The 21030-nt window shown below is 34.0% G+C and overlaps 1 protein-coding gene across 4 annotated transcripts in view; it reads right to left on the reverse strand.

Annotated features, from left to right (window-relative positions):
• The window catches only part of LOC106876359 (SH2 domain-containing protein 4B), a 134734-nt gene that overhangs the window by 6149 nt on the left and 107555 nt on the right, over window positions 1-21030 (reverse strand). For all 4 annotated transcript variants that reach the window (XM_089342279.1, XM_089342280.1, XM_089342282.1 and 1 more), the window contains 5 exons: window positions 17085-17208; window positions 13477-13639; window positions 11625-11763; window positions 9010-9188; window positions 4511-4731 (listed from right to left, as the gene is read on the reverse strand). In XM_089342279.1, the coding sequence (XP_089198405.1) occupies window positions 4511-4731; window positions 9010-9188; window positions 11625-11763; window positions 13477-13639; window positions 17085-17208 (826 nt within the window). The remainder of the gene's footprint in view (window positions 1-4510; window positions 4732-9009; window positions 9189-11624; window positions 11764-13476; window positions 13640-17084; window positions 17209-21030) is intronic.

Below are 21030 nucleotides of genomic sequence, written 5' to 3' on the forward strand. Positions count from 1 at the left end.
TGTTGGTGGGACAAACACAGACACACAAACACATACATATATATATATATATATACATATACACATACACATACATAACATATATACACATACATATATATATATAAAACATATACATACATATATATATATATATATATATATATATATATATATATATATATACATATATCTATATATATATATATATACATACATATATATATATACACATACATATATCTATATATATATATATATACATACATATATATATATACACATACATATATCATGACACGTGTATCCCATACTACTGATCTTTATGAGCAGATTCCAAAATTCCAGTCTTATGGAACCTGTTAAAAGGATTTTGCTCCTGAAAAATGGAGGTCATGGAGCTCTAAAATGCGGGAATGAAGGTCCCTAATGGGGGTGGGTGTGTTAATGTCAACCAGAGAAGTTGAATTGTTGAGAATCTTTTTGACTTGGGTCTTGTATGCATTGTTCGAATTTCTTTGAAATGGGAAGTATATGTATGTTCACTGGGTTTGTAAAAGAGAGAAAAGCTACAGGAAACCAAAAGACAAATGATAAGCAGTCAGCCACCCTACCCTAGTCGTTACTACTCCCCAATGTAGAATTCCTCACCATACAGGTGACAGGCACAGCCGTAAGATGCATTAGGGATCTATAACAATTAAAAGGGCATGACCCAACTGAAACATTAACAACTGTGTGACGTGAGGGTTAAGGGGGAAATGAAAGTGTCACCTCTGGAGTTTGCAAATGACCACTACACCGATAGGTAACTGGACAGAATAAATTTACAATCTATAAATGTCATTCAATAACCAGTCACTCATCTGGGAAGGCCTTGAAATCAATGTTACCACCTGGGGACTACCTGCCCTTATGCATTGAATCTAAGTTCCAAATATCATAAGGATCCATTCAGTAATTTTGGTCCATGAAATTGTCTGAAACACACAGCATTACCCTTGGATCTTGTGTTCCAAATTTCTATCAGGTTCTTCTTGTCAAACCAGTAAGTTAAGGGGATGTAAATAAATGAACAGCAGTTGTGAAGCAGTAATGAGGGAGAAACAGAGACAAAGACACAAAGATTTCGATTTCACTTGCTTCAACAGGTCTTTGCAAGCAGAGTTTAGTTTCCAATGAAGGAAAGGTACGCATAAGTGGGCTGGTTACACCCCTGGCAGAGGTCTCGGATTATGGTCTCACTAGGCTTGCCAGGTCTTCTCACACACAGCATATTTCCAAAGGTCTCGGTCACTAGTCATTGACTCGGTGAGGCCTAATGTTCGAAGGTCATGCTTCACCACCTCATCCCAGGTCTTCCCGGGTCTACATCTTCCACAGGTTCCCTCAACTGCAAGGGTGTGGCACTTTTTCACACAGCTATCCTCATCCATTCTCGCCACATGACCATACCAGTACAATCGTCTCTCTTGCACATCACAACTGATGCTTCTTAGTACCAACTTTTCTGTCAACGTACTCACACTCTGTCGAGTATGCACACTGACCCATGGTTGAAATTTCATCAACATTGAAAATTTATGAATTTTCATGTGGGTTCTGCCCCCTTTAAGCCATCTCAAATTCAAACCAAACATACTGCATTATACTCACCCTTATGCATTGAATCTAAGTTCCAAATATCATAAGGATCCATTCAGTAATTTTGGTGCATTAAATTGTATGAAACACACAGCATTACTCTTCTCCCTAGGCTTGGATTTTGTGTTCCAAATTTCATTAGGATCAGTGCAGTAGTTTTCAAACGTATAAGTAACACACGAACACACATAAAGACATTGACTTTAATATAATAGATATGGATATACACATATACATACATGTATGTGTGTGTGTGTGTGTGTGTGTGTATTATATATATATATATATATATATATATATATATATATATACACACACACACACAGATAGATTGATAGATACAACTGAGTGGGCAGACAAAAATATGAGACACTGTGTAGTGCTTTTTTTTTTATTTTGATAAGCCTGGTACTTATTCTATCAGTTTCTTCTTGTCAAACCAGTAAGTTAAGGGGATGTAAATAAACAAACACCAGTTATGAAGCAGTGATGAGGGAGAAACACAAAGACACACACATACACTTACATATATACATATATATATATACGATTGATTTCTTTCAGTTTCTGTTTACAAAATCCGCTCACAAGGCTTTGGTTGGTCTGAGGCTATAGCAGAAGACACATGCCAAGTCACCACACAGTGGGACTGAACCCAGGACCATGTGTTTTGGAACCAAGTTTCTTACCACACAGCCACAACTTATTTCTTTACTGCCCACAAGGGGCTACACACAGGGGGGACAAACAAGGACAGACAAATGGATTAAGTTGATTAAATCGACCCCAGTGCGTAACTGGTACTTATTTAATCGACCCTGAAAGGATGAAAGGCAAAGTTGGCTCAGCGGAATTTGAACTCAGAACGAAGCGGCAGACGATATTCCACTAAGCATTTCGCCGGGCGTGCTAACGTTTCTACCAGCTCTGCACACAGCCACATCTGCACCTATGTATGTGTACGTGTGTGTGTATATGTATGCATGTATATATGTGTACATATTACATGTACATCTATATATAGACATCTACACATATACATCTATATATATATACATATACAGCTATACATATACATCTATATATATACATATATATATATATATATATTCATGTATATGTATATATATACATCTATATATATACATATATATATATAGATAGATAGATAACATATATATATTATATATAAATATGTATGTATGTATGCCTGTGTATATGTGAGATAATAGTTTCACTTAGTGAAACTATTAGTGAAACTGTCTAACATTACAATAGAGAGATGTTATTGTTTCACTTTTGACACATAATACTGCAATAGTGGAGGAGATGTGATATTGCACTGGGCTCGCTCGCACTAGGCAAGAGGTTAAAAATATTTTGGCCTAAAACACTACCTGGACCCTAAGTAAAGCATGTGTAAAATTTGAATGAAATTGGTTGAGTAGTTCTCAAGTTTTAGGGATTCACAGAGACAGACACACATTCTCATCTTTATATATATATATATATATATATATATATATATATACAAATATATATATATATATATATATATATATATATATATATATATATGTATATAGATAGATAGATAGATAGATAGATAGATAGATAGATATACACACATATATATTATCACACCGCCATACCACACAGCACTGCACACTGGTACTGACCACTTCCCAGCACCCACACCATCATCCACAGAGCTACACATGCACACGTCAAGGTCACCAGCAAACTTGCACATACGCATGCACCCATTCTTCCTAGCTCTCCTGTGTGACCCTGTGTTTTTAACAGCAATAATGCTTTCATATAGTTACTTTTTTATTGTTAGTGATATGATAAAGACTGGACAGTCACTACAAGGACTGCATACATCTCAATGACATTTGGATAGTCATGTCTAAAAGATGCCAACAAACAATTCTTTGATCTGCTAATTCTATGTCATATTTCAGCATAATTAGTTTTGACCATCAATGTTTTCTGCTAACCCACAAGAATCACCACCACCACCATCATCATCATTAGTGATGGAGTGTCTAATGGTTTCTTGACCTGCTAGAAATAACAGTTACATTTCCTCCAATCATGTGTTCTACCTTATAAAAGAAAGGATGTGCGTGTGTGTATATATATATATATACACACATATATCCAATGTAGTGATAGACATACAAAGATATAGATTGATCATGCTTGGAACATGTTTGATCCTAGGGCTGTTCAATCAGGGGTAACCAGGAATTAAACTACAATAATTATCATCACCACCATGATTGCCATCATCAGCATCATTACCACCACCATCCTAATCACTACTGCCACAATCCACATTATCATCACCATCATTACCCTCTCTACCATCATCACTCCACAACCATTCTCAACACCATCACTATTACTACTACCATCATCATTATCATCACTATTAAACTGAACATTGCCATTACAACCAACACCACCTCATCACCATTGTAACCTCTGCTATCATCATTATAACTACCATCACTGAGATGGCAAGCAGGCAGAATCATTACACACCTGGCAAAATGCTTAGCGGTATTTTGTCTGTTCTTATGTTCCGAGTTCAAATTCCACCAAGGTCTGCTTTGCTTTTTATCCTTCCGGGGTTGATGAAATAAGTACCAGTTACGCACTGGGTTTGATGTAATCAACTAGCCCCCCCCCCCGCCTCCCCAATGGTTTCAGGCCTTGCAGTTATAGTAAAAAAGATAATTATTACCATCACTTACCATCCTCATTATCATCATTCCCACCACCACCACCATTATTATTATTGTAAATTATAATAGTCACACCTCCTTCACACCACTCAAAAAACAAACAAAAACTGAAGTAACCCCAGTAAACTTACCATGTGGTAATTAAGGATTTCTTGAAGAGAACTGAATGGTTGATAGTTGGAGCCAAAGAAATGGTATGTGCCATCCGATGCATCAATTAAGAAGTGTTTGCAACGTTCTTCCGACTGATAAGATACTGTATAGCCCCATATTCTTTCACTGACTCGCACTAGAAAACTACCAATAGGTCGATCAGACAGGATTTCCTCTGCTTCAGCTCTGCTTATAAGACCTACAATTATTTAGACACAAAACACATGAATTTAAAGAAGAGAAATATGAAAAGATATTTTGGGACATTCAAGCCTTTGCCAATGTCATTCGTTGTATCTTATATCATTGTTGCTTTTCTCGAGGTCATTAACAATGTTAGCTATATAAGGGGGTGCTGAAAGGTTCCTGGTTCTAAGGGTATCACAAAAGGCCTAGTTAGAGGATCAACCTTCCGAGTTCTTTTACAAGGATTAGAAAAATTGAAGAATTGCTACAATAAGTGTGTGAATCAGAGGGGAACATGTTGAATAAAATAATTAACTGTCCTCCTTTATTTTGTTTTGCCCAATGCCCCTTGTATGTTATTGTTGCTTGCCTTTCTCATTGTCATTAATAGTGTAAGGTGTGATATATGTCATTGTAACCTGCCTTTCTCAAAGTTCTTAGCTGTGTTAAGCCAATGGCTCCAGCTGTTGTGAATTGTTAACTGAACCATAGTCCCTACTCACCAAGAACCTATCTCTTCTGTAAAAGATGCAGTCAATCCTCCCTAGGAAATATAGGTTTATTATTTAAGCTTAATACAAAGTGGGAGGTACAAGACTAATTTTGGTAAGGTATAATCAAATAAATAAACCCAAATATTTGAAAGGAAGAAGCAAAATGAAACCTGGAAGAGGACTTTACAGAAGACTTCTGGAAAATGTTAGTAAGTTCAGTTGCCATGTGGAGTGAATTGTCTGATGTTCTGGACCTCTGTTCCCCATTTGTGTATGAAGGAGAAAGTGATTTAGAAGATGGGTTGACCTAACAAACCTAAACAACAACCCCTTTTTATCTCTTTCATTCTCAGACAAAGAGCAAGAGTTCAAAACATTAGTCTTCACACCTGTGACAACTGCACTTTCCAATTCCTTTTAGAATTCTTCTACGGACAAACTGATACTGACCATCTTTAGTTTTAATGGATTCCGGAGTTTACCAGACACACAGATAGGATTTCAATGAGAACACAGATGATAAAGAGTAAATGTGTTTAGTCCAGTAATCTACATTTAAATAATAAACATTTCTTTTAAATTGGGACATTTTTGCAGAAGATGGAACACCCTCACCCCCACCTTAGAAGGCAACCCAACTAATTGGAATGAAGTCATTTGCCATCACACTCCAGCCTCTGACCCACAAACATGCAGTCTCCTTTTTCAACCTTTCCCACTGATACTACCTGAGTGAAATCTGCTTCACAGAGCAGGCTGGCTGACTGGCCTTGTATTCCTTCCACTCAAGCACTACTAACTCTCACTCATCTCTCCTCCCCTCATTATCCATATCATACACTGCCTTCCTCCAACTTCTGCACTAATTACCATTCCTAGTTCTTCCTCCACAGAATATTGACTCTCTGGAAATCCCTACTTCTCTATTTTCCTGCAGCAGATGACTTGCAACTGTTCAAGTGGGACATTAACACCATCAATCCCACCACACTTGGAGAATCAGCAAAAACAATGAATGCAATCCTTTCCCCCTGACTAATATAATAAAAAAGTTTTTAAAGCTGACTGACTTGAAAACCAGTATATTACTGGCATGAATTTCATCAATCCCCAAAAAGATAAAAGTTTAAATCAACACTAGTATTATAATATGACCACCATGCTTTTTCTTAATATTTACATCATGAGAGAAAAATCTAAACTGTCTTCAGTTAACTTAAAAGCCATGACTTACAGAAGATAATCTATTATATATATATATATATATATATATATATATATATATATATATATATATATATATATATATATATATATATATATATATATATATATATATATATATATATATATATATATATATATATATATATATATATATATATATATATATATATATATATATATATATATATATATATATATATATATATATATATATATATATATATATATATATATATATATATATATATATATATATATATATATATATATATATATATATATATATATATATATATATATATATATATATATATATATATATATATATATATATATATATATATATATATATATATATATATATATATATATATATATATATATATATATATATATATATATATATATATATATATATATATATATATATATATATATATATATATAATATATATATATATATATATATATATATATATATATATATATATATATATATATATATATATATATATATATATATATATATATATATATATATATATATATATATATATATATATATATATATATATATATATATATATATATATATATATATATATATATATATATATATATATATATATATATATATATATATATATATATATATATATATATATATATATATATATATATATATATATATATATATATATATATATATATATATATATATATATATATATATATATATATATATATATATATATATATATATATATATATATATATATATATATATATATATATATATATATATATATATATATATATTTATATATATATATATATATACCCACAGCAGTGGAGGCACAATGGCCCAGTGGTTAGGGCAGCAGACTCACGGTCGTAGGATCGCGGTTTCGATTCCCAGACCGGGCATTGTGAGTGTTTATTGAGCAAACACCTAAAGCTCCACAAGGCTCCGGCAGGGGATGGTGGTGAACCCCGCTGTACTCTTTCACCACAACTTTCTCTCACTCTATCTTCCTGCTTCTGTTGGTACAACAGGGCCAGCCTTGTCACACTCTGTGTCATGCTGAATCTCCCCCGAGAACTATGTTAAGGGTACACGTGCCTGTGGAGTGCTCAACCACTTGCACGTTAATTTCACAAGCAGGCTGTTCCATTGATTGGATCAACTGGAACCCTTGTCGTTGTAACTGACGGAGTGCCACCACCACCATACCCACAGCAGGATTGTTAATGCTGCTCCACCTGCAAGAGCCCTGTGCTGGCACCACGTAAAAAGCATCTATGCTGGCACCATGTAAAAAATTCCCATGCTTACACTACATAATAGCACCCATGCCAGTGTCACATAAAAGCACTTGTGCTGGTGCCATGTAAAAAGTACCCAGCATGCTCTGTAAAGTGGTTGGTGTTAGGAAGGGCATCCAGACACAGAAATATGGGTGCAGCTCTCCTGCTTGCCAACTCTGGTCCAACCCATGCCAGCACGGAAAACAGACATTAAATGATGAAGATATATAGATATATATCACTGCACATAGACTACAGTTACCATTTAATAAAACACTAGTAATAACCTATTTATTTAGTTCATACGTCACACAGTTGTAATACTAACCCTATGAGCAGTTGCTGGGCCCCAGAGCAAGATTGCCTTAGCAAGATTGCCTTAGCAAGAGAGACAACTCTGCTTGCTTGAGTAAAATATAATCCAAAGTGAGCCAACAAGAGAGGCTAAATGCAACTACTCACTTTGCTAGAAATCACAGCCAAATGCCTTCAAATCACACCTGACTGTCTTTAAAAATGGATAATACAGTCCTAGGTATATATAAATGTTGGTTATGGGTGGAACTTCTTTAAATATAGATCTAATCAATCAGACTAATCTGGGATAACACAGCAGCAATAGCTATTATCACACAATTTTTGTCCTTGGGTAGCAACTGTTATTTCCTATTTGCTTACTCCTAGAAAGAATGAAAAATAGCTAATATATTTCCTTCAAACTTTGCATTTTTTACATTTATTCAAAAACCAAAGAATCCCTCTCAACACATGACTATGATGCTCCCCCACTACTCCTGCTCATGATCAGAGATGCACATATCGTCAGCCATTAAGGGATATGCTCAAGTGGTTAAGATCAAGCAACAGGTAAACAAATCTGTGGTACTGAGTAGAATATTTGCTATAACAATATTTCTGCTTCAGCAACTCAGCACTGAACCTGTTTGAAATGTAAAGGAAAATAGGTCAGTTTCAAAACATTGATGTCCAGGCCACAAAGGCAAAGTTTGAAGGGAATAGTAGTCATTTCCTTTGATTTTTAGATAGAAGCAAATAGGCAATAAGATTTACTGATCAAAGACAAAACAAAAATAATAATAATTTTGTTTCAGAGTGATTCCTTTCAGCCCAGTTTTTAGTTTTGTTTTTTCTTATGAGCATGATTTTCCATGCTAATGATAAAATAGAAATCATTCTTCACAGTAGAAATATTCTATAGTAGATTTTTTTAAAAATATGTATTCTGTAAAGAATGACTTTACCATGAAACCATTCTTCTATTTTCTTCGTTTCAGGATTTAAACCAACTTCTTTGGGCCGTTCTTCTTCCTTAAACCATTTAATCACAGCATTTCTGTTCTTTGGTGTAGCCGGTTTTTTATTAACCCCAGAAGATTTGACACTGGAACCAAGACTGTTTGTGGCATTGTTGATATGTGTTCTGTAAAAAATAAAATTCAATGAATTTGACTAATGTTTTGATACTATGTGAGGGTGGAATTTAATTTTTATTTTGGAATTTGTTAAAGTTTGTCATCTCTGGTGAAGTTGCTTATTTATGGCAACTAGAGAACAATAGCATCTTTTTTTATTTCATTTTTGGATTTGGTTTGCAAGATTCTTTATGTGAGTTCATGTGTCGAAGCATATTCTGTTGTGTCTGAGGAAAATCAGAACTATTGAAAAGGTTGCAAGATGCAACGAAAATTTTAGAAAAATAAAAAATAAATAAGTGGAAATTTTACCAGTGGGTGTGTTAAATTATAAAGCACCAAAAGAGAATGACTCTCCCCAGACACAACAGAATAACATCTTTGATTAAGGGCAATATCTGATCCACTGCATTTATGACAGCAGGAGTGACAAGGAAGTGTCTGTAATTTGTGGCAAAACAAATATCAAAAGAGACTTCATTCAATATGTACTGGTTTTCATTTTTTTTCTTTTTGCTAGTTAATATTGATTCCTTAACTGATGTACATCAATAAAATGCACACACACAAACAAACAACAGGAGTAGCTTCTGTACAATTTTAGCCAACCAAATTCCACTCACAACTTAATGGTGAAACCAAAGTTAAACTGGAAAATACCTGTCCAAACTGTCACACAATGGAATTGCCACCACACATTTTGCCCAGTGAGCTAACAATTCTGCCAGCTTGCCACAACAACAACAATGATAAATAATGACTGATATATACATACATATATATATATATATATATATATATATATATATATATTGCTAAATTGCTTTAGTAACTTTACAGAAGTTGTGATGTCCATGTGGTTTTTCTAAAGACACTAGCAGTGCAAGTGAATTTAAGCAACACAGTAATAGGTGAAGGTAATGCCCTTACATAATAAGACTATCTGTTGGTCAATAATGATGAAGTGTATGTTGTGGAAATGGAGAAAGGATGATGGCAGTGACTGGGCTTTGTAACTGTTTTGTCTACTGTATTTGTAAGTAAAACAAGTTTCTTAAACTGTTTGGTGCTTTCAATAGTCAATACCATAGCTTCTGTCTGTTTCATGGAAAATTAGGTAAATGAGAAGCAAGTATTTCTCCAGTTAGGTTCCTGATCAATCTGATAAACACTCACAAATAACCTGGTAAATATCTATGAGAATCATGTAAATCGAAGCATCTAGAATTAAGGGCATTGTTGAAATAAACAGTAGGATTTAATGAAAATGAAATGTGCCAACTTTATATCAAAAGCATTGAACTGGAAATTCAACATGTTATCTCCTCAGCCATTTCCCTTCCACTACTTTTCTTTCCAATTTCTGGACATGTGTGATAAATTTATATATCAATTAACAGAATAAACATAATTAAACTTGTAGCTTGGATAAAACATAAGAAAGATATTGAGTAAAACATTTCCACAAACATTAACTTTAAGGTTATCTACTCTGGCCAGTTGTAGGTTTCCTGAAAGAAAACTACTTCACCTACATTATTTGATACCCTTAAGTAACCAGGCTAAATGATGGAAGACAGAACTTCAATGAATTTTTCTTCGTGCCTCACTTTTTGTTGTTTGTTTTTTTTATAATTTCACTCTTTCAGCATTTTATAATGAATAAAAAAAAACAAAACATATTGCACTTTAGCCCTAAACAATAACTGAGACACGGTAAAAAAAAAAAAAAAACCGTCTTGTGCAAGACATCTAACCCTAGACCAAGTGGTCAGTTATGTTGTTGAACCCTAGATCAGCCCTGATCAAGCAGGCCTACGATTGAAAAACATTCCAACTTGAACATCCTATCTTGTGTTTCCAAACATAACATATCCAGGATTTCATTATCTAATGTGCCATTTCATTTTTTTGTTTTAAATAGTAGGGTGTAATTTCAGAGAGAGATTTCACTGATGGTTTTATCAGATCAATCATAAGATAGATTATTTTTCTCCTTCTAATATAAATAAGGGAGAGGATTCCTTTTTAAATTCATTATGTGCAACAGAAGCAGCATTAGAATAAATTAGCCATCTATGTACCATACGGCAAATACATCATGGAATGCCAAATTAACTATGGCATTGATCTAGTACATGCATAAATGATATAGTATATTCATAAGAAATATTATCTCCAGACAAATACCACAGTTATTTTGGCTTTCGATGATGTACATACATTAAGTATGATATACAGATTGCTATTTTTTTAAAACTTTTTTTTAATGCAGTGTTAAATAAATCAAAAGAAAAGAATGTAATTTCAGTGCTCTGGACTTCTTGCTTCCTCTTCCACCTCATCATCATCATTATCATCAGTGTGCTGGTGCCATTGGTCAGTGCTCTGAGTAAAAAAAAACATTTATAAAAGATACATACAGCACAGAAAACAATACTTGCTTCGGAGGAATTGGTGGGAGATCTTCAGACAAAGATGAGCTGCTGCCTTTTGACATAGATTTCTGTGATCGTCTATGTTCTTCTCGGGCTCGTCGTACTATTTCCTTCAATTGAACCTCAGCCTCTCGTGATTTTTTCTCTAAAATATATGACAAAAATAACAACAATAATAATTTTTAATTTAGGCACAAAGCCAGCAGTTTTGCATGAAGGGGTTTATTTGATTATATCAACCCTGGTATTCGACTGGTACCCTATTTTATCAACTCTAGAAAGATGGATAACAAAGTTGACTTTGTCAGGATTAGAACTCAGAATGCAAAGAGACAGAACAAATACTACAAAGTATTTTTTTTCCAACACTAACAACTCTGCCAATCCACAACAACCAACAACAACAATAATAAGAGCACTCAGAAAGCACAAACGTCCACCAAGGCAACACCAACGTCTTCTCAATGATTAGCCAGAGATGATTTTTAAAACGAGAATATCTGAAATAAACTCAACTGCTCTCACAAACGAGAACACTAAAATTGAAGCTGACCACTCTCAAAAATTAAGTAAAAACAAAGGAAAAATAATTCAGAATCCTTGTCCGGTATCGGATTGATCCCAAAATCTAATCGTTTCATGCCAGTCATGAGGTCAAACATTCCTGAAAGTTTTATCTGAATCCATCCAGCAGTTCTTAAGATATCTTGTCCATGGACAAACAAACAATACCTCCACCTTTGCTAAAGTGGAGGTAATAATAATAATAATAATAATAATAATAATAATAATAATAATAATAATAATAATAATAATAATAATAATAATAATAATAATAATAATAATTGGACAAAGAGGAGGAGGAGAAATCAGATGACAACAACATAGTCAATAAAGAGAGAAAAATGTATTACTTAATCCCTATTACTTGCCCCGTTTAATACTAGAATGGTAGGCAAAGAATATCAGATAATATTAAAAAGAAAACCCAAAATCAGAAGTACAAAATTCAGATAACTTCGAATTACCATAAAGGTGTTGTTGTTATCCCAACTGCAATAGGAGCTTCAGAGACTAGAAATAGCAAAAAACTGAGATTATTGGTTGCAGATGATGGATATCAGGGTAGATTTCTTGATTCTATAAAAAGCTTGAACAAAGCTACAGATGTAAGCCTTACTCCCATCGACTTCTTTTCCTCATAAGTTTTAAAAAAATGGATATGTTTTAATAAAATTTTCAACAAATATGTTTCACATGGTGTAGATTATGATTATATTGGAATTTGATGTGCAAAAAAATGGAAGGTAGGGATAATTCACACACCTCATCAAAATATATGAAGAAACAGCTGAGGTATTTGAATTATCAAATGCTCAATCACAATATTTTTTTTTTACACAATTCCGACATAATCTACACCATCTGAAACATTTGTAGAAAATTTTACTAAAATTTCCAGTTTTTAGAAAGTTATGAAGAAACGAAATCAGGACAGACACACACACATCTGTAATTATGCCAAAGTATTTTACCTTGATACAAAAACCATAAGAAATGAGCTAGATATCTAAGGTTGCAGGATATATCTAGCCTTGAGCTATCTGTTCTGGTTCTGGTTACTAAGTTCAAGTCCTTCCACTTGTCACTGAAGCACAAAAAAGGTGGGGTGACAATCAACAGTCAGCGCTTGAAAAACCAATGGAAACAGTTTATTCAGTTCAACCAGAAGATCAATTTGTGATGTGGTGTGGTGTGACAATGCAATTCAACGAAAAGATTATCATGTGGAAGAATTTGTGTTTATGTCGAGGGCATCCCTTTCATTTGTCAGTTCAACTTACAGAAACATACTCACCTTGTTCTTTCCAAGTTGCTTCAATTTCTTTATTGTCTTCAGTACTGTCCTTTTCTAGAATGCTTCTCATTTTACGCCAAGATGTATAAAGTTCAGCACTTCGACGATTCTTCAACTTTAAGGAATTTTCTCGACAATACTTTAGACCTTTTTCTTCTTTATCCTAAGATATATCAATAGAAAAATAAAATCAGTAAAATCAGTAGAAACATAAGAAAATTTTCTTCTGTTTGTCTCATTATGCATGCAAATACATACATATGTTTTTCTTTTGTTATTTTCAGTCATTCAACTGTGGTCATGCTGTAACACAGCTTATGAGAGTATAGTCAATTGCATCAACATCCCAATATTTCTTTTATCAACTCCAGAAAGATGAAAGTTAAAGTAAACCTGGGTGAAATAAAAACTGAGAACATGAAACTGAAAACATAATTATACTACCAAGTATTAGATTGGAAAGCAAGGCCTATTGCATCACTTTGGGGGTATTTTTTTCAATACTTATAGTAAAACAAGCATCAATTTTTACATTCTAATTTTTTCTTTTTATTTCTCTGCAGATTTCTTTATACCATTACATCATAGTGGTTAAAATTTGTGTTAATTTCACTCTTTTAAAATGAGCTAAGATCAGACCTGTATCAGGCACTAAATGCTGTGTGAATTCAAAAGGAGTTCTTCAGTAACAAAAGCAGCAAGAAATATTTGTTCTGTCTATGGAAATGAAGCTTTAGTGTCCAGGCATGCTAATGATAGTTTGGCCAGTTTCACTTGGAAAATTTTTATCTTGGCGATTTCCCTCAATCTGGACAACCAGGCTCTGTCAATACTGGGCTTCTGAAAATATATTTGAGGAAAATCCAAAGCAAACTGCACTTAAATCATAAAACACCTTCATGAACTAAGGAAAGTGTCTAAACTTGGTCAGTGGATCCCTCATCAATTGAAAGCTTCTTCAGCTTAATCAAAGATTTGTCCTCTGATTATCATTGAAGAATAGACTTGCTACCAAAACTTTCTTCAGAAGAGTCATCACAAGTGATGAAAAGTGAGTTTTCTATAACCATATCCAAAGAAAACAACAATGGTTAGCACCCAGTGAATAAAGAGAATCCAACCCCAAAGCAGAACCACAACCAAAAAGCATTATGCTCTGTGTTTGGTGGGATATGAAGGGTGTTGTCTATGATAAAATCTTGAATCAAAATGGCACAGCTAATGAAGTGAAGTATTGTCATCAAATGGAAGCATTGCCAAAAATTCACAGAGAAAGTGCACATCATTGGTCAATCATGAGGTGGTATTGCTCTTGCGTTATAATGCAAGACCACATATTGCCCAGGTCACTAAAGAAAACATCATAGCAATAAATGTAGAAATTTTGCTGCATTCTCCTTACTTTCCTGACCTTACTCCATCTGACTATCATCTTTTCACTTGTAACATTATTTAGAGACAAAATAGTTTATTAATTGTGAAGTGGTTAAAACTGATATTGTAGTTTCTTTGCTTTGAAACCAGACGAATTTTAAGCTGAAGAATCAACAATTTGCCAAATAGATGGGGTTAATTTATCAATAATGATGGGAAATATTATCTTGGATTAATTATATCAATTAAATCCAAAGAAGCACTTGTTTCTTTCCCATCTTGAAATGCAACAGAACTTTCTTTCCAGCCTAATATTTTGTCTACCATTCTATCAATTCCACTATCCATCAGCCACGCACACGCACACGCACACACACACACACACACACACATATTTATTCATTTCCCACTAATTCCTAACTCATTTTCCCTTTGAAGATGAAATAGATTCTGGCAGCAAACCACTTGCACACTTATTCTTGAAATAGCTGTAAGGGACTACCTGCACGTTTTCCTCCTCCTTAAGATTCTACCTCTGATGACCTGCCTTAACTTACTGGCTAATATCAATAATATAGACTTATAACTGTTCTGAGAGAATACAAGTATATATCACAATCATTATAAACATTCCTCAACTAATCTTTTATTGATCTCTTGTGATTTAAACTACTGTAACAGTCATTTCTACCCTCAGGTTGTATCAATGTATAACTATCATAATCTGACCTGATAATAGTTGTTTGCCTGTCTGTACCTTTACTCTTTATTGTTTGCGTTTGTGCGTATGTGCATATATATATATATATATATATATATATATATATATATTAGTATTATTAATATTACACAAAAGAAGAGAGAAGATGGAGATGAGATTAATAAAAGTTTATTAACATTGACAAGACCAAGCCTACAATGCACACACACACACACACACACACACACACACAGTCTAAAGAATCAATCATAAATTGTTTCAGTTAAGTATTTTTCACCAAAGTGTCATCAAATGTTGATGGGACTACAGCCCATCATTGATAAGGCCATGAAAGGTTGAAATCATGTGATCTGGTGGTTTCAACACTTGACATGGTGGTAATTTATCTCCCTGCTAGCAATATAAACAAGAATACATTTTGTACCAAAAACCAATGAGAAAGTTTCTCTCGTAGTAACTACCGCAGTATAATTTGTTCCAACAGAAGATCCACATTTGAGTGGGGATAAATAGTACCTCTTGGTATTAATACTGCCTCTGTTGCTAATAAATATTTTTTAACAAAATAAATAAATATTTTTGAAGTCAATAAAATATATGAATATCAAGAAACACTTCAAGTAAATCAGTTTATAGTTTGGTATGTTGAAGGGAAGGCTATAGTAGTTGTGACCAATGGGCAATAAAAACAAAAGAGTTGAGAAGGTTTATTAGATACAAGTCTACGATATCAAAAGTAATAACAATAGCTTAGCAAGTTCCAAGTATCTTATAAACGGATTTTTACAATGTTTATATATGTATATATAAAAGGTGTTGATGGTATCTGAGGACATTTAGTTATCAACATATTACTGATTCACAGATATACAATTAAAAACTATTTATTTATTTCAGATCCGCTGTTACAGATAAAATATGAGAGGGGTGTTGGAACAAAATATGAAGGAAATAGAGGAGGGAGCGGACTGAGAAAAATATGGTCCAAGATGATGGAGAAGGAAATGAGGGCAATGGGGTGTTTGAGGGGAATGTAAAGGATAATACAAAATGGAGAAGACTGTCGTGGGGCCTGCAAAGCTAACGCCTACTTTAGCAGGGGAATGGCCTTAACGTGTTTGTTGCTGTTGAATTCTGAATTCAAATCCTGCAGAGGTTCATTTTTACCTCTCATGCAGACAAAATGTTATTAAAAAAAAATGCAGTCATTGGAGTCAGATGGATTCAAAAGCATCGTTCATAATTCATCAGTCAACTTGAAGTTATCACAGGAGACATTTCTGCAAGGTGCTGTGCAATAGGGTTGAACCACAAATCTCATGGTTTACAAAAACATACTTTTTTACCATACATCAGCCATATCCGCATGTCCATATTAAACACCATTTTCTATTCCTTAAAAAAAACATTTAAATATCTTAAATTCTAAGCTGACCTTTTTAATTTGTTTCATCTTTTGTTTGACTAATTTCAACAAGGACATAAAGATAAAGGAAATTGTTGCGACACTCACTTGAAGTTCTTTTAATCTGTCTTCTTCTCCCTGGCGTTCTTTTTCCCTTTCTTGTTCAATTTTATCAGCTATCAGCCGAACCTCTTTCAATGACTGATACAAAGCAGCTTCATCTTCTTTGCGTCTGCAAGAAAGACACAGTGACAACGGTTAATTTCATGATTAACAGACATACTTTAAAAATCATGTACAATACACTACCATGTAGGATATATTACCAGGCAAATTGCACTTCTCCATTTTGGGGGCTTAAATGGTCTTAAAACCTTGTAGTAGGAATATTGGCGGATAGACGGTGCACCCACTAACTAAACAGTAGTCACAGCCCAGCAAAGACCAATGGCTGCACAAAGATATCATTCAGCTGCCTCAGTCTGTTGTCATCGCTGATGCACACATCTCACACAAACTATTGAACAGCTTTACTTTGTTTCAATATCATTTTTCTGTTGTTCATCACAATGACAACATTTTTGTTAACAAATATTTGTATTTGGAACTTTACATAGAATTTTGTTCTTCCATCTCTTAACCAAACCAAAATAACTTTATGCTACGACTTGATAATATGAATAATAGTGTTGAACAACTGGTACAAGACGAGATAAGCTAATATACATCAACATATTAGTTTTTGTTGAAAAGGATGTGAAGTAAAGTCAACCTTGGAGTTCAAATTCCACCAAGGTTGACCTTTGCCTTTCATCTTTTTGGGGTCAATAAACGAAGTACCAGTTGAGTACTAAGGGTGATATGACTGCCCCCCCCCTCTCCCAAACTTGCTGGCCTTATGTCAAAATTTAAAATCAATATTCTATTTAATATACGATATCTTCATATGTAATAAAAAAAAATTATCTAAAAATAATAAAACTCAATCATTACATTATTGTTTTTTCTTAATGAGTGCAGGAAAAACTTTATGGCTCAACGACATGTATTCTATGCATCCCTAATTTTAATCTAAATTTTGACGAAAAAAATGCATATTAAACCTAGAGATTTACTGTATATCTAAAGACATATATTGTTCTTCTAATCAATGTAATGAGGAATAAATAAAACCTCAATATTTGTATGCTTATCCTCACTTATGGTCATGAATGCTGAGTAATAACTGAAAGAGTAAGATACAAGCGGCTAAAATGGGGTTCCTTTAAAGGATCTCTGGAACAACATTACTTGAAAATCTGCTCAGGGATCAGAGAGTTTCTCTAGGTTGAGCTGCTACTTCTCTGCACTGAAAGGTCACAGCTCCAATACTACAGATATAATTTGAATGTTGCAGGAAAGAATTGCAACACAGATTTTTCAAGCCAACTGGCAGGAGACCTAGGGGTAGACCAAGAATGAGATGGTTGGATTATATCCATACTCTTGGTTAATCATGCTTGAGAATCCAGTCAGAAAGTGTAATGATAACTGCTTCTGGTAGGATCCTACAAAGGAGGTGCCTGAGGATTCTAGTCCCATGACCATCCCAGGAATAGTGGGCAGAGAATATGGATGGGTGAATAATCAACAAAAGTAATCATCATCATCTATCAAGTAATGGGTAAACTTAGAAACAATCAATGACATTTGGTATTAAAGTAGAGCAATTGTGACCTTTTCTGTAAGTGACTTTCATGATTATATTTCTCATAAAAAACACATTACTTATGTTTCAATGAATGTTGAAATAACCAGGCATTTGGAGGAATATAGTTAAATAACTAAATTTTCATTATCAATCTGGTGCTTGAAACAAAGTTCTGGTATAAACTATACTCTTTTACTCTTTTACATGTTTCAGTCATTAGACTGTGACCATGCTGGGACACAACCTTGAAGAATTTTTAGTCAAATGTATTTACCCCAGCACTGGTAGTTTTGTTAAAGCCTGGTATTTATTCTATTGATCTCTTTTGTGAAACTGTTCAGTTTCGGGGATATAAACACACCAGCACTGGCTGTCAAGCAGTGGAGTAGGGGGCCAAACAAAGACACACACACATGTAGATAGATAGATAGAGAGGGGGGGGGGAATAATTCATATAAACAGATAAAACCTTGGTTTTTAATGTACAAAATATATCAGGTCATTAAGAATGGAATGTCTGATTTTCTTATGCACCAAGTTTGACAGTTTTTAACTCTAATGTTTTATCCTGACAATTCTTTGTTTTACAACATTGAAGAGTTACATCATCACTTTTCGAAATGCAATTCATGGTATCTGATTATATTGTGAGTTTTCTCTTGTGAACACATGGACAGATAAAAAATTCATGTTGTTTATGAATATGAGTTATGTCGTGGAACCAATGCATCCCAGAAACATCAATGAGGTGTTTGGTGAAGATCTGGCGAATGAGCACACTGTATGTCGAGAAGTTCTGGTTTGGTGACTTTACCCTTGAAAATCAGCCCTGTGGTAGACCTGAGAACAAGGTGGATAATGATGAGCTAGAAACTGTAGTGGAAGCAGATACATCTCAAACTACAGATGAGTTAGCAGCAAGGTTTGATGTTTCGATTCCAACTGTATTGGACCCTCTGAAACAAATCAGGAAGGTAAAGAAGCTGGACAAGTGGGTACCACACAAACAGAACGAGCATCAAATGACACATTGTCTTGGAACTTGCTGTTCTTTGTTGTTTCAGCATAAAAGTGAACCGTTTTTGCATCATATTCTTATGTGTGATGAAAAATGGATTCTTTTCAACAATAGAAAATGTTCTACATGGTGGTTGGATAGAGATGAAGTGCCAAAAGACAATCCAAAAAAGAATAGTCACCAAAAAAAACTAATGGTGTCCGTTTGGTGGTCCAGCACTGGTGTCATCCACTACAGCTTCATGAGACCTGGTCAGTCAGTTACAGCAGATGTATACATCAACCAATTGGATGAAATGATGATGAGTGAACTTGCTACTAAACAACTAAGATTGGTCGATAGAGACAGGTCAATTCTCTTGCAAGACAATGCTCAACCAAAGAACGCTACTCAAGTTACAGGAACTGAACTTGGAAGTACTCTGTCATTTACCATATTCACCAGACCTTGCACCAACTGACTATCACGTTTTCCAGGCATTAAACAACTTTTTGCAAAAAAAAAAAACTTAAAATCTGAAGAAAATGCAAAAACTGCCTTTTGTGATTTCATCACCTCTTACTCTCCAGAATTCTTCGCTGCTGGCATAAATAAGCTACCGATGAAATGGCAAAATTGTGTTGATAATTTAGGTACATACTTTGATTAACTTTCAGTTCAAAATCAGACATTTCATTCTTAATGACCTGATATATACATGTATATGTGCACAAAGAGAAGGCAGATTCAAAATTTTCAGATGATAACCAAGTATAAATTTAAATATTTATAGAGCAAACTTACTCAGATTACATAGATTCAAAGAATTAGAGGGGAGACTTATTGTCTCCATATCTGCTCACTTAGATTCTCCTTATAGACACTCTTTACCCTGCTGACTTGGTCCTCAGTGAAGGTATCAGACTGTAAGTTCAGATCATTTGAGCACTACAAAGTGTTTTCTATATTCAGATTCTCTCAATCTCATCTGCTGACTCTTTCTTTCTCTCTCTTGCACACACACACTCACACACACACAAGCATGACAGGCTTCTTTCAGTTTTTGTCATCCAAATTCACTCACAAAGCTTTGGCTGGCCCAAGGTGTCACACAATGGGACTGAACCTGGAACTATGTGGTTGGGAAGCAAGCTTCCTACCATACAGCCATGCCTGCACCTATATATACACATATCTCAAAAATATGTTGATTGAAAAATACTAAAGAGTAATAGCAAAAAATTTATAATATTACCTGGAATTGGCTTTTGGTGATTCTAATGACATTTCATTCTCACTTCCTACTTGAAATCTTTCATTTTCAACAGACTTCAAGTCATCCTCTGAATATACTTGAATTCCCTTTA

Source organism: Octopus bimaculoides, chromosome 25 (genome assembly GCF_046866305.1).
Source record: "Octopus bimaculoides isolate indiv1 chromosome 25, ASM4686630v1, whole genome shotgun sequence".
Taxonomy (NCBI): domain Eukaryota; kingdom Metazoa; phylum Mollusca; class Cephalopoda; order Octopoda; family Octopodidae; genus Octopus; species Octopus bimaculoides.